This window comes from Amblyraja radiata, chromosome 20 (genome assembly GCF_010909765.2).
Source record: "Amblyraja radiata isolate CabotCenter1 chromosome 20, sAmbRad1.1.pri, whole genome shotgun sequence".
Classification (NCBI taxonomy): domain Eukaryota; kingdom Metazoa; phylum Chordata; class Chondrichthyes; order Rajiformes; family Rajidae; genus Amblyraja; species Amblyraja radiata.
In genome coordinates, this window is record NC_045975.1 from 25,630,556 (window position 1) to 25,646,204 (window position 15,649).

Consider the following 15,649-nt stretch of genomic DNA (forward strand, 5'->3'; position numbering starts at 1 on the left):
CCATTCCAAATTAATTAAATGCACCTCATTAAGAATACTTAAATCAACTTCAAAGCCGATTTAATGATGAGCAAGTTTTCAGAAATCAAGAAAAGTGAGCTTGGGTTTGTTTTAAAGTGATTGACTTTATTTAAAGCTGCATCCTCTACATAAATACTGGCAATACTTGGGTAAGTAGAACAACATGATCAAACATTACAACACTGTTCTGACCAGGGTTAGAAAAATAGTCATAATTTACTCAAAGTAAATCCTTACAGTCAAGATAAGGGGGGGGGGGTTTACATACAACTGGTGATCTTGTTAGCAGTGGAGTTTACTTCTGCATCAGAAGACAAGAGGGATTCAGAATTTCAGGTCTTTCTGAATGTTCCACAAGGTGGTAGCACTCTGCTGAAGCTTTGCTTCTTCATCAGACTTTAGTGTCATCTTCACAACATTAGAAATTCCATGATTATCCAAAACACTTGGGAGACTCAGGAACACTTCATTGGTAATACCATAGAAATTCTGGTGGAAGAACAGGATGGTTAGTGTGCTGAAGCTGTTATTCAATTATTTCCCCCTCCCTCAAAGAGCTACCATCCCAGAGTGAGGGCAGGATATAATACTAGTTCCGCATTGCCCTGGCATGCAGCTTTGCTCCTCTTACCTTAACCATTGTAGATACTGGATGAACTCTACGCAGGTTTTTCATTAAAGTTTCTGCCATATCTGCCACGGACATCCCAATAGCCCAGGATGTGTACCCTTTCAATTTTATCACCTCATAGGCACTGTGGAACAATGAAACCCCATGTCACTCAGCACATTGGTAAGATTATGATACATTATGTTACCATTAAGCAAAATATTCTACCTACAACTGTCATTCTTTACTGCCATATTATTCCCATTGTGCATGCAGTGCCAGCCTTGCCCAAGTGACACTACATGCCCACGCCTACAACTAACATTAATTGCTTGACCATCTCCATAAACACTTCAGATGTGGGTTACTTCACTGTGGTGCTTCAAATATTTTTGGCATATCATTTATTTATTACTGTATGGGATGCTATGACTATAAATAATTTCAGGTTGTGTAGCAGAATTGTCCCTTTTATGGTATACTAGACCAACTGGGACCTGTTGGGTCCCTGTCTCACGGGACGCCTGGTACGTGGTTCCCCCAACCTAAGATTCCACCCATCCCCCAGCACTGGACTTAAAAAAAAAAAATTTATAAAAAAAATCCAATTACAATTCACTCTCACCCTCCTGTTCAAGCACTTGCTGCCAGGAGCTGGAGTTGCAAATGTCGGATTGAAGGACTGAGATTCCATTGTGACGTTATAGCTCCTTTCAGGTGAAAACCTGGTGGAAGCACAGTGTTCCTGGATTGCAACTTTGAATGGAAGTTTGTGGCAAGCTGGGCCAGCAAGGATTTAACAGTAAAAGCCCTGTCCCACGGAACGAGTTCATTCCAAGAGCTCTCCCGAGTTTGCCCTGATTCGAACTCGGAGATTTACAGTAATGGGTACTCGGGGCTCTCGTGGACATTTTTCAATGTGTTGAAAAATCTTCACGAGTCTTGCCGTTAGCGAGTCTTCCCGAGTACCTGCAGTTAGCGTTACGAGCCGCTAAGAGACGTCCCCGCTACTACGAGACGTCCGTGCTTACTACGAGTTTGATTTTTTTTTAACTCCGGAGAGCTCTTGGAATGAACTCGTGGGACAGGGCTTTAAAAATCTGTTTAAACTTGAATTTTTAAACTTAAAAGTCATGAATAACTTGTGAAATATAACATCAAATCTGAAGGCAACTTAACAAGACTAAGGTGAGTAAGGTCGTGCAAAAATGTTCGCGCTACCCTGTACCGTTTTGGTGGAGTTCCAGGATCACATAGGACAACAAACAGCATTGCAAAATCCTGGAAAAGACTGCTCCACCTATTCCAACTCTACATGTCAATAAGTAAAAGTATACCATCTCCAAACCACGTAATTTCTAGTATTGCTATTTAAAATTAAGAATGAGATCAAACTTAATTTATAAACAGAGGAGGCATAAGTTTTGGTGGCATTTTGAAAACCTGCAAAAACATAATTACAAGCTTCTCTGATTTCTGTTCAAAAGACCATTGCAGATGGAACTAATGTGCTAATATTGACAGTCTGGTGTTGTCAATGGGTTGGTCACTGCATTTATTACCTGTCCACCACATCCCTGTGCACCTTCTTCCAGTTCTCCTTGTCTTTGTCAGTTCCTATCTCAGGGTGAAGTTCCTTCAGGTTCACACCCGCAACATTCATGCCACTCCACACAGGCACTGATGAAAGAACCAAAAAAAAATCAATACAAAGCAGCACTTGAAATGACACAGCATTTCTCAATTAGCATGAACTCAAAATATCTGTTTTCTTTTTTAAAAATAGTTCTGACATTGTGGCAAGATTATAGTTACTCCATACAATCAGGGTTGGTTTATTATTGTCATGTGTACCACGATAGTGAAATGCTATGGTTTGCGTGCTATCCAGCCCTTCCTTGAAAGAGAACGTTTAATTTCATTTCCCCCTTTTGATTTAGCCCTTTATACCATTAGTTCAGAACAATAATAAAATAGGTTAAGACACTTGGTTCTTCAAACCTCATCACCAGTCAGTGATTGTGGCCAAGCTGCCCCAGACTGTCTCCTCTCAGTTCCCCTGAGCTCTCAATCCATATAGTTCTAAGTCTCTCACAATTACTGCAAGCAGCTGTTAAAGATATCCGACAGCTCTCTGTAGTAACTGACCTGTTCAACATTGACATTTGACCTACTTCAATTTCAACCATAAGTTCCAGCATAAATTGGAACAGCTCCGGTAGACATACCGCTTGAGTCTCCGTGCTCGCCAATCACCCAGCCATGACAGCTGGAGCTGTGGATTCCAAGTCTCTCCCCCATGAGGTATCTGAAACGTGCAGAGTCCAGGTTGCAACCACTACCAATAACACGGTGCATGGGAAGGCCACTCAACTTCCACGCCACATAGGTTAGGATGTCCACTGATGGGGAAGAGAGGGTGTAAGAGAAAAACAAATTAATGCATGTAGAATAAGTCTCAATGTAACAGATTTGTTCACTTCTTCCTCACTCTATAATAAATAGATCCTCTTCTGTAATTATTAAACAACCACTTATAACACTGGATGCTAATACACAGAGTACACTAGAGCTAGTTCATTTGCTGGACTGCCTTTGCCATTTTAAAAGCTTACTTCTGTGTTTTAATTCTGGCACCTAAAACAGTGAAGAATAATGCAATGGATTTCTGAGATTTGTTTTGACGCTGGGGATTAAATTCTGAAGTTTTATTATTCAAATACATGTTATTGCAGTAAACTCCAAAGTGACTCGGTCACCTTTGTTGTTGAGACATTGGCAATGATGTTTTGTACTGGTGTTCCCCGTTCAAGGTATTTAACAGAAGGACTCCAACCTGCTCAGCTTATTCCGTCACCCATTTCTATTGTGCCACCAAACCCCACCCTAATTCATTCTCACGTTTGCCTCGTTTATATGCCACTTGCATTTCCCTGCCACCATCCTTCCACAAATGCACAAGATCTGCAAGAAACCTCGAAACATGCAGATCGAGTGGCCTTTAACTCATGATACAAGCTGTAGGTTAAATACTCTGGTGTAATGGGCTCACAGAGCAACACCAGCCATTGCAGGCTGAGAGCTCTTCCAACAAAGTACAAGTGCAAGCAGAAACAAATGGGCAAGGATGTGTTAAGCAATCCTGAGGGCAGTACACATGCACAGGTAACTTAACAAGAACAATTTGGTACCAGATAAAAAAATTGGTGTTTTCCCAATTTGAAGTGATAGGTCAGTGGATATGGAATAGGCAACATGAAAATTTTACTTACAACAAACATGTCAACAAAGATTAGGAAGGAGAGTCTTGATGATTTGGAATAGAAGTCATTCTAAAGATAGAATTTGAAATGACCAGAGAAAAAACCCCACTGCTGGAGATTTACTGGATAACTGAAATAGATAGGAATGGATCCAAACAATGCCACACTAAAAGCACATCGAAGAGAAACAGGGATAATGGTCTAAAGAGATTTCTCATCAATTACAAATGTTGCCATAGATGAACAATTATAGTTTGCAGGAGTCAAGAATTTCCGTCATTTCATGGCAACAACATTAAATTAATAGGCCAGATGTACAAGTTTTGAATACAAAGCAATAGGCAAAGAATGCATTAAGCCAAAACCATGGACTAGATGGTTGGACAAAGGTCTAGCCCCATCACCTGTATTCACCCATCACTTGCCAGGCTTTGTTCTGTCCTCACCTCTTCCAGCTTTCTTTCCCCCCCCCCCCACTACAATGTCCTGATCCAAAACATCCCCTATCTATCTATGTTCTCCAGAGATACTGCCTGACCCGCTTAGTTACACCAGCACTGTATTTTTTGTATAAACCAGCATCTGCAGTTCCTTGCATTTGTTATGTACTAGATGCATTGAAACTGGACCAATTAGGGATGGCGAATCAAAGATGGGCTCTATTGTAAATGATGCTGCAATGCCTTCAAGTATTTATTTTGTTAATTAAAATTCCAATTTAACTAGACTTCCTGTGTTTTTTATTTAAGACTATGTTCAATATTAGATAATTGTTTGCCTTACTTAGAATATGGAAGCATTAATTCAGGATGGATGTTGTCATCAGCTAACCAGACTAATAACCCATCCTACTATGCCCCCCCAAAAATAGCGACCCTTTCATTAATAATGCTTCCCTGCTGAACACAGCACTAAGTATTTGACCACAACCTCATTTATAATGTCAAACCCACAATAATTTCAAGCCCTTGATCCCTCCCACGTGCACTCACCTGGGTTGCTCACGATGAGCAAGATACAGTCTGGACTGTATTTGACTATATCCGGAATAATATGTTTGAAGATATTCACATTACGCTGAACCAGATTCAAGCGACTCTCTCCCTCCTGTTGTCGAGCGCCAGCTGTGACAACAACCAACTTGGAACCAGCACTGACACAATAATCTGTCAAATGAACAAAGTAATTAGTCTCGTCTGCCAATGACACCATTACATCTCATTTATGATCCAATAAATGCTGATAACTGCTCTGAAAGGTTTGCATAACTTCCACCTCCACAATGTGTACAGGAAATAATATTCCAGCCCAACCCATACACTAAAGTCCCTGATCACTAGGAGGCTAAAAAAACTCTTGCATAGAATTGCAGTACTAGATCTTGGCACCCAATTTCATGCCACCTTGACCCATTGTTCATAGTTTAAGTCACTGACATTCTTCGTGATATATTTGATCTAACAATTCTATGTCAAGATTACCAAGTTTCCCGCATTATTCTTTCGTTTAATGCTATTCTCTACCTCCTCAAACTGTCCATGAAGGACATTTATTATCACCACTGTTTTTGAGTTTCTGGTCAATTCAAAGCACATGAGGAAATGCACTAGCTAATCCTAGCATGACCCTACAACATCTGTAATATGTAATCAGTCCAACAATATAGTCGCTCTAATAGTGCCCTCATTTTTAATACTGCATCGTGTGATTAACTGGTAGGATAGCACTTTCTGGAGGCAATCTGAAAACAAACAGGATAAGCATGCCTGCTGATCTTGTACTCTTCTGGTTTGCAGGGTTTTTTATTTGCGCAAAAACGGTATATATATAATATAAGAGACGGAGACGGGAAGACACACGGAGAGGCGGAGGGGGAGGGAGAGAGGGGCAGCTGTGGAAGGAAATAACTGCAAATGCTGCTTTTTATGGATGGAGGGAGTGACTGAGGGTAGGGAAAGGAGAGGGAGAGATTGGGGGAGTGGAGGAAGAGAGGGGAAAGATCCTGGGGAGGCGAGGAGATTGAGGGAGAGGAAGAGGTAGGGAGGGAGAGGTGAGGATAGTGGGGGAGGAGGGGGAATAGAGGGAGAGGAGGGGGAGATAGGTAGTGGGGAACAGGGAGAGAAGGGCAGTGGGGAGAGGTCAGGAAGGATAGCGGGGCGATAGGAGGGGGGGGGAAGTTATAGAGGGAGGGAGTGACGGAGTGGGTAGGGGAAAGGTGAGGATAAAGAAGAGGGAGGGTGAAGACGAGGAGGAGGGAGTGCTGGAGGATGAGATGAAATGAGCCATGCCTGCGCAGTTGGGGGCTATGGGTGAGTGGTGAAATATATTGTGTTGGGGAACTGGTTGCGTTGGGGGACCAGGCCTCCCGTGTGACGGACCCAACGGGTCCCACTTAGTCTAGTTGTTCATTAAAAATGCCTCTATTGACCAATTAAATTATTCATCTCAGAAACACAATCAATCAGGGAGATGCTGAGATAATGCTCGCGTTGGTGTCACACCGCTCCCCAGCAGGTCCCACAACCTATCTTCTCCTCACCCCCAACCAAAATACTTGCTGGCATTCATCACGATTCCCACCTCTCCCATTCCCTAGTCCAAAACATTACACTCACCCTTGCCCGACACAATCTTGGCAGTGTGGAGGAAAAGGCTACCATGCTGCAGGTCCATCATCTCCCCCTTCAATTTATCCTCCATTACATCCACTAGAGCCAACTCATCTGCCAGATCCTGAAACAGACAACCACAAATCACACATGTTCAAGTGGGCAAGACACCAGGAGGCTAATGCCATGAAGTCCTGCAGTGTTACGGTTTGATTGTTTTTTTCTTTCAAGTTACCTACTTCTGGCTTGGATAGCATTTAACTACAAGTTTTATTCCCAGCCCCATCCTCCTTCTACACGGTCCCACAAACTCTCTCTCCCTCCACCAAAACACCTGTTGATACTTTCACGATTCCCCCCACTCCCAACATAAATGAGTGTGGGACGAAGTGGGGGTGGAAAATTATACAGCATTTCTATTGCTGATAGCTCTCGGAAAGGTTTGCTTGGTGGTTGTTCAACTACAGGCGACATCATTCCAGGGTAGCCAGATGAACAATTGCAAGGGATCCTCAGCCTGCTAGAATCAGCATCTTGAGTGGAGGTGTGGATAATAGAGAGATGGTAAATGAACAGAATTCAAATTTGGCAAATATCACAATCACATGCAAGCCACTTTAGGGCATGCCAGATTTTCCATTTTTGAAGGGTTCAATAACTATGGCATCTACATCACTCTTGTCCTGGTGGGATTTACAACTCTGTCACCCAAACCTTGTCTTACCTTCATCAAGACGCTGATGGCACATGCCATTCCTACTGCACCCACACCAACAACTGTTATCTTGTTGTGTGAACTCTTGTCTTGGGATGTCTCCAACTGGCCAATTAGCTTTTCCTTCAGGTTTGCCATGTTTGCTGCTAACAAGAAACAATAGACATCAGTTCACTCATCTTCAACCACTTCCCCAGAAGTCAATTGTAAATTTAATTTTAATTTTAAAGACATTTTCTGTCACCAATTCAAAGTCACTTGGTCTGCTCGAGTCCTTGCTGCTCGAGGCATGATAATAACCAAATTCACTCGTATATAGTCCAATTCCATTGCTGATTTTAAAAACTGCCAAGTTACATTTAACTCAACTTGCCTCTTTATGATGGAATTTCTAATGTGAGAATTTCTAACATAGGAAGAGTAAAAAGGATAAGCTCTGCCGATGAGCCGATTAGCAGTCTGGTTACTTTCGCCAATGTACCAAAGGATTATAGTCGAATGCCATAGACAACAGTTTCAGGTTCACTGCAGTTCAAAGTATATTGATAATAAAAGACAGAAAACACTATGAAATAGACAATTTGAGGCAAGAAGCTTGGGTAGCTTCGAACAATGAGAAAATCAAAAGGAACAAAGTCAGCAAAATCAAGTTATGTGACTTGCAGCTCAAATCAGGACAAAAATGTTAGAGCAGGGAAGCAAAAAGAAAATAGCTGAATAAATTTGAACGCCATTCTAATCTCTGATTGCCAAGCTAAAATGACAAGCACATAACGTAGATTTAGGCATCGAGAATCAATTCATTTAGGGTAAGGAAGGTTTAAGGAGTATACTATTCAAGTTTATCAATTGCTAAAATGAAGGTTAACTATTGCTCCATTTTCCAGAATCAGGAAACACTTGGTCAAGTTAAAAGTAGAAAATAGCTTCGACACAAGCACTTCTGTCTAAACTAGATCTGGGAAGTAGATGGATGGAAACATCTGCATAATGTTATATTAAAGGGGGCGAACAAAATGACAGGTGACATTTATTTTATTCACTATTTTCTTTTTATTTATTTATTTATTTATTAGAAGTACAATAAGTTACAGTAATACACACCACATATATCTTATTACATTTGTTGTACCCCTTCATTTTTTGAGCTTTAAGATTTAAGGTTAAATTTTGATTGTCCAAATTGACCACTGGGACTTTGTGCTGCACACTTCAGTATTTCCAGAGATCACTCCATTACTCTTCCCAGTTACTCTGCACATTGTTTCAGAATCAAATATGCACAATAAATAGACTGTGTGATGAAGATTTGAACTTACTTTGCTCTTCAAAACCCTACTATGCCTTTGTAATTGTTTCTCCATAATCTCACATTGCTGGTAAATGTCATTGACAGGTTCTTTATTTTTATTTTTAATACAATAATTTAAATTATTTCTGCTAAGGTTAATTTTTTTCTCAATATTGAGTCAGTATTATATTTCAACTAATCTGCTTGATTATATACCTGACCCAAATCAGTAACCCCTACCCAAGCGCAAAATTAGTTTCTGCATCCAGGCTATATATGGCAATAATGTCAGGTTAGCCGAGACGTAGAAATCTTGCCGAGTTACAAGCCAATAACTACTCGGTCGCAATCAATAAAATATGACAAACTGATTTATGTGCTCAAGTTTCCACCTTTCTATTCAGGAGTGGGGTGGGGTGGAAGAGGTTTCCGCAAGTAGTAAATCTCTCTCTCTGTTCCCTAGGTGGAATGCATTGCAAATAACCTTGTCCTGTGACCTTCTTTCCTCCATTTTATGTTGGTATCAGGTTTTCACATTTCACTCATCACATTTCCTCGGTCTACAGAATTTAATTTCCCTCCCCACTTTTTTGCCTTTTAAAAATATCCAATTCTTCACAACGCTGGCTGGTTCTGACTACTTGTCCTTCATGTTGGTTTCTCACTTACCAAGGTAGGAGTAACATTGAGTATTACAAGTGCATTTACCCAGGCACACTTGCCTTCCACCAATCTCTTACAGATCATCACCCAGCCAAACAATTATGCAATGTTGTGGACTCTTAAGACTGAACCTGGGCTGCTCAGGACCATCTTTGTCCAAATCTTCCAGGCTATTAACTAGGCTTCCCTCAACCATTCCGACCTCAACTGATTTATCATTGTTCACTAACACATAAAATAATCATATCACCAATATCCACATCCCAGTTGCCTCAACAACATTTGGTTCAATTTGAATGGTCCACTGCTGGATGCTATTTCATCAGGACAAAGAATGGGAACACTTATATGACATTATCCAGCCACTCCGACTTGTAAGGCATGAAATCTTCAAGTCTGTCGCAGCATTTTCAGATGGCCCATTGAGGCACTCGTCACTATCGCTCAAGAAATAAAATAACCACTCATGGCCCATCCTACCTCTTCTGCATTTTGCAGGCTGTGACCAATCACAACCGCATGTTCTAGCTTCCGATTTACTGCAGTACTGGCAATAAGTACAGATGGCCATTTAGGATGGAGACGCAGGAGAAAGCATGGAGAAGCATTTAGTAGTTTCATATTTTAAACATTCTAATCATGGTATTGATAACCTTTTCCTGGGAACCTCTGGTCCATGACCACTTAAGTGCAGAAGACTATTTGAGGTGGCATTTGAGTACAGAAGCTACAGAAGTCCTGAGTAAGTGGCAAAAGAACACACCTCACAAACCACCCATTCACACCCTCACTGCCACATTTGTGGATGATTCCACCATTCCCACATTGATCTCATTCACCGCCTCAAAAACAACAATATCAAATCATCCTTAATTCCTAGCGACTGCCTATCAAGTTGAGATAAACTTCCACTGTTGCCAACCAGCATCAGTCCAGTGATTAAGGAAGGAAGAAAAATTACAGGGGAAAGCAGCAAATAAGTCATTACTGCACAAGGATCACATGGCCATATAAGAAACTACAGATGGCGGAATCTTGAGCAAAAAGCGAAGTGCTGGAAGAACTCAGCAGGTCAGGCAGCAGCTATGGATGGAAAAGACAGATGATGTTTTGGTTCAGAATGCTTCTTCAAACCGATGGAGAAGGGGTGGGGAGAGAGAGGGGGGGGGGGAGAAGCTGGTAAAGAGAGGGGTGGAGCAAAGCTTGGCAAGAGAGATGTATACAGGCGAGATGGGGATTGGCAATGGATAGAGGGTGGCAAAGGCTAGAGGTGAAATAAGAACAAAAAGGTGTTGGGTAAGGAAGGGTGAAATTTAAAGCAGGAGGGAGGGATATGGGTGGAAGGGGACTAATCAGTCTGGAGGGTCCCGAGCCAGAATGTCAGCTGTCAATTCCCTCCCCAGATGCTGCCTGACCCACTGAGTTCTTCCCGCTTTGTTGTTTTGCCAAAGATCACGTGGTACTTTGAAGCACTAAAACATAATGGTTAACAGATGAATCAGCAGAGAAGTTATTCATTGTTCTGCTATTAAAAAGTAAGTAATCTTTACAAAGAATGTTATCTATCTCATGTAACCACACCCAATAACGTGCAAACAGCTACACAGTGACACAGGTGAAGATCTTGAAGCAGCCAAAATATTTTATTTAAACATTAAATGGCCGAGAAGAGGTAAATTACCTCAATAGTACAAAACTAGCTTTGTACTAAAAGTTATAGTTCAAGCACTTAATAAAATTCAGCAATGGCTAATCTGCACATTGGAAGAAGTGGATAGAAAATTTACTCATGCGGATGTTGCCAAATCAGCTTCCTCTTGCATTAAACCAGGTCGTGGCCTTACATTGCCAATGCAATATAGAAACATAAATAGGTGCAGTAGTCGACCCATCGGCCCAGCACCGCCATTCAATATGATGATGGCTGATCATCTACAATCAGTACCCCATTCCCACTTTTTCCCCATATCCCTCGATTACTTTCGCCCCAAGTACTAAATGTAACTCTTATGTACACAAAATCTTAGGTACACAAACACTGTTCCTTAGGTAACAGTCTTTGTGTACCTTCAATTTTCCAGCATCTGCAGTTCCTTCTTAAATAAATTTAACTCTTTGTTGAATCTATCAACATCCATGAAATTATGCAACCATTAGCTTCCTTGAATAAGAATTGCATAGTAAAGGAATCTATTTTGAATGATGAAACTGGCACAAAATACCAGTCTTTTATCACGTAGTATTAATCGTTATTGAGCTAACATGTCGAAGTCAAGACCTGAAATGCATGGGTACACATGTAAGAAATGTGTAGAAAAGGAAAGCAACTTTGGTTAGGGTTTGTGTTTTTAAATTAGCTTTCATTGAATTTCCATACAAAATATACAGTTTTGAAAACCCTAATTGCCTTTTGCATTTCTTGCATTTGTAAGTCAAGTTCAGTAGGTAGGTTTAATTTGTGTGATTGTGAAATTTCTTATTAGACAAGAGATCCATTCTCCATGGGGAGCTGTAACCAGTGATCCAGTAGTAGGACTGCCTTTTAACTCCATTAAAACATCCATCTAACCATCTTTGCAAGTTATTAAAATTTTAAGTTAAAAAAATGCAAGTTCATAATCAGTGGGATTTACGTGGATCTGAAGATACTAAAAGGTCAGTTATTGAAAGCTTTGGGAAATATTATTTAGTCATTTCAAAATGCCACAAGCTTAATTGTGCAAGTTCCACATTTTGCTCAGAGAAGAAAAGCATCCGTCATGAAACCAGGTTCAGTAATATGAAACCATCCTTTAATCATCTTGAGCAGCGTTACAAGTTTAATCATACTATCGTGCCAGATCATAAAGCACCAATGGGTTTTGCTTGGTAGAGGAAACTATTCCACAAACGGAAAGAATCACTAATTTGCACTCTTACTGCAAACAATTTTTCCGAAAGAACAGATTTAGTATGGTTGACCACATTGGGGAGGTCACCACCTCTTCTATTACACAACACTAGTTCCATTCTTCACTGTCCAATCATAGCCAGAGAACCAACAGGCAATGCACTCCATGTTCTCTTATGATTCCATTGAAGCTCCATACCTTATTTGTCTATTCAAGTCAACTGATGCTCACATAAAAGTAGACCATCTGTTTTACTGACGACATTCTGCTCACTGTATTGTTACCTCTCTCAACTCCTCCAAACATCTCAGTTGTCTGGTTGCCTGGATTTTCATTCTGGATCAATCAAACACAGGGGAGGAAATCAATGCCACCATCTTCTCGTGGTGTGATGAAGGATAGTGCTAGTTGCTAAATTCAAGGGAATACTGGTGTATTCTTGATAAAAATCAACCTCTATTGTGATTCTCATTCCACCAAGAATGTCTACCTCTATATCAGCAGACACTGTGCCTGTTTTGCCTAATTGCCGCCTGAAGTGCTCTATGCATGTTGCTATTTATAGATTTGACTATTTGCGCGCCCTTGGCTGAGCTCATGTCTACCTTCCCTAAAATAGAGCTCACCCATGTCCTAACTTGCATTGCCCCATTGACTTATTACCTGTACTTACTGAACGATACTGGCTTCAGGTTAAGCTGTTACATTACTTAACTCTGCACCTTGGTGATTGCCAGTCACCACCCACCCCCCCCCCCCCCCCCCGACACTCCTTCCCCCAGAAAAATTGCACTACTACTACTGTATGTATATATATATATTTATTGCTCATTATTCTATGTTCGCTCTTTTGGGGAGATGCTAACTGCATTTCGTTGTCTCTGTACAGTACACTGCACAATGACAATAAAGATTGAATCTGAATCTGAAATGAAGGTTGAAAATACGTTCCCTTCAGTTCATCTGCTGCTGCCACTAACCCTGGATCCCAACCCCCACTCCACCTCTTCTCCAGCCCCAGAAATGAAATCTCTGCTTCCTCCATTGGTTCTCTTGAACTCTCACATTAATGACATCACCATCCCTTTAAAGCTCAAAAATCCCCAAATCTCCAAGTCTACGTTTCCATCCTTCTCAGGATACCAAAGATACTCAGTCATGATATGGTAAATCGCTGTCAGAATTTGTCAGAAAACACTGTTGTTCAGCACCGTTTAACGATATTGAAGGCACAAAATACATTGTTGCTCACCCCTCCCCCACTTTGAAAGCCCAAACCCATAATTACACTATTCCTCACATCAGCCCATTGACATAAATGGTTTCTAATGCAAATATATCAAAGAGAAAAAAACATTATATTTTACATGTGAATTTGCCAAAGGAATTTTGGAAGTCATTTTACACATGCCATTCAGGACAAGACATGTCGTCACGTACGTCATATTTATCCCGCTAGATTACAAATCTTCAAGTATTCTCCCACATTTATATAGAAGTGTGCAGGTTCGAATTTCATTTTACACAAACATCGTATTGATCAGTCTGAAGAGGGGTCTCGACCCGAAACGTCGCCCATTCCTTCTCTCCATAGATGCTGCCTGTGTCTCTACCTTCGTATTTACTGATGCCAACTTCACGTGGTTTCAAAAGTGACCAGCATATATTTGATAGCCTTTAATGGTTTTATACCACAATTTTGAAGGAAACATCGAGTTCACCACCAACTGGGTGAATTATAATTCAATGTTAGACCAATCTTAGCTCAATCCATGAAAGTCACCGCAGAAAATGAACGAGAGCAACGGCAGGATTACTTTTGCAACTAAAGGGCATCGCATGTATTCTGTCAACGGTGCTGGGTCGAAGAAAGCAATTGTTTAAATACTCGAATGGAATGAAGGTCCATATCAGAGCTGACCTGTGACTCCAAGTCACGGCAGAGCCGTGGTGTGGGTGCAGGTTAATTCATTTATAAATCCAATCCCACCCCACCCCGGTCGGGAGACTAGTGCTGCCCATTAGCACTTGTGTGCTCAGCAAGGCGAACCCTGCGCCATCGCACCAGGAACTCAGCACCATCCAATACAATTTCAATGGGGCTACGCCAAACACTAAATGAAAACAAATACTCTTGCACCATGCTGCGACAGTGTACAACGATATTTTAGTAGCGATGCAACTTCATTTCCTAAAAAAACAATTTACGTCAACACAGAGCTTCCATTTATAACATGCAAAATTGCGCAAAGGGTAAACTGCATGCAACCATTTACGTATATTCAGGTGATAACTTTTTGTTTAAATACTGTAAACCACTCCAGCCACTCTATCTGTTGCAACTTACCTTCTTCGCCTGTCCAAGTACTGCAGTGAGACGCACGCTTCCGACACCCCTCTTTTAAGCAGCGCGTCACAATGCATCACGCATCGATCTGCATATTACGTCAGGGAGGTGCATCCTGCCCTATACGCTGCAACAGGGAAGACGGTCGTGTCCGGAGTCACGTACTGTGGCGAAGGGGAAGTGGTTGGGTGGGGTGAGGGGGAAAAAGTGCTTAGTTAAAAAAATGGACAATGTAGTATTTGCATACATATTACTACACGTTCAGAGCAAATCGCCATAGAAAGATACTGGGTTAGAGGTGCATCCTTCACGGGGTTTGTCTAATTTTACTAAACTGCCCAGAACATGATACCAAATAAACGGTATTGTATATTGTATTCTTAATAATGAATGAAAAGTCTGTCGTCGCCATCATTTTAAATGAATGGTCATTTGCACCAAAGATCCTATAGCGGATCTTTGATAGGCCCTCCATCTTTTACCCCAAGCAGTTTCCTCTGTGGCACGTAGAATTTCTAATTCAAGTTGTTCTCTGTACAATATTTCATTTTCTACGTACCATGACGACGCGTTTTCAAATGGATTGCGCGCATTTACTTGGAATTTATAAAGCCTTTAACTCAAAATATAGCGTAATTTGCTCCTAATAAATTACATTTGTGTGGCGCACTAAATCTACTAAACATCTCCTTCAAAAAAAGTATCAAACACGATTTCACATTGAAGAGATTAAAATAGGACAGCTTCCGAGTAAAAAATGTATAATGACATTGAGGTCGCGAAACCACTAAACACAGAAGAAACATAATAATTGAAATTTGTGTGGGATGGAGAGGTTTATTAAACTTAAAACGACAGGGAACGAATAACGTATGCTTGTCTCGGCAGTGATGCCTGGGGATTACGAGGTCAAATTACAAAGTAGAAACAAAAAACTGCAGATGCTGGTTGTAAATGTGATTTCGTTTAGATAAGGGGGGGGCAGGGCGGTCATGACGAGAAAGTGATTTCAGTAAGAATGGCGTAATTATACTGGAAACTCGCTTTCCTTCTGGGTTATTTAAGTCAAGTTTTGTTGGCACGTCGATATTCCGGTGTGTAAAATACTCTGTGAAAATAGTTCATATTGAGGTGATTTTAAAAATAATCACGAAGAGGAAATGTTTCAGCAAATGTTTATAGGTTTATCTAAATGATGTGGTTTTTATTTTAAACAGGGGGGTTTGGTCTCAATTATTC

The 15,649-nt window shown here is 40.9% G+C and overlaps 1 protein-coding gene across 2 annotated transcripts; it reads right to left on the reverse strand.

The window, feature by feature from the left end:
• Positions 1–105: 105 nt before the first annotated feature.
• Positions 106–14,516, reverse strand: LOC116984754 (L-lactate dehydrogenase A chain). Of its 2 annotated transcripts, none has more exons than XM_033039110.1 (8): positions 14,411–14,516; positions 7,228–7,361; positions 6,510–6,627; positions 4,887–5,060; positions 2,860–3,033; positions 2,194–2,311; positions 653–776; positions 106–510 (listed from the first exon to the last, which is right to left on the reverse strand). In XM_033039110.1, exons 2-8 carry the CDS (start codon positions 7,354–7,356, stop codon positions 346–348), a joined length of 1,002 nt encoding a protein of 333 aa, XP_032895001.1. In that variant the 5' UTR covers positions 7,357–7,361; positions 14,411–14,516; the 3' UTR covers positions 106–345. The 2 variants fall into 2 exon arrangements, with proteins under 2 accessions (XP_032895001.1, XP_032895002.1); XM_033039111.1 differs by having other exon boundaries at positions 7,228–7,364; positions 14,411–14,496.
• Positions 14,517–15,649: the final 1,133 nt, after the last annotated feature.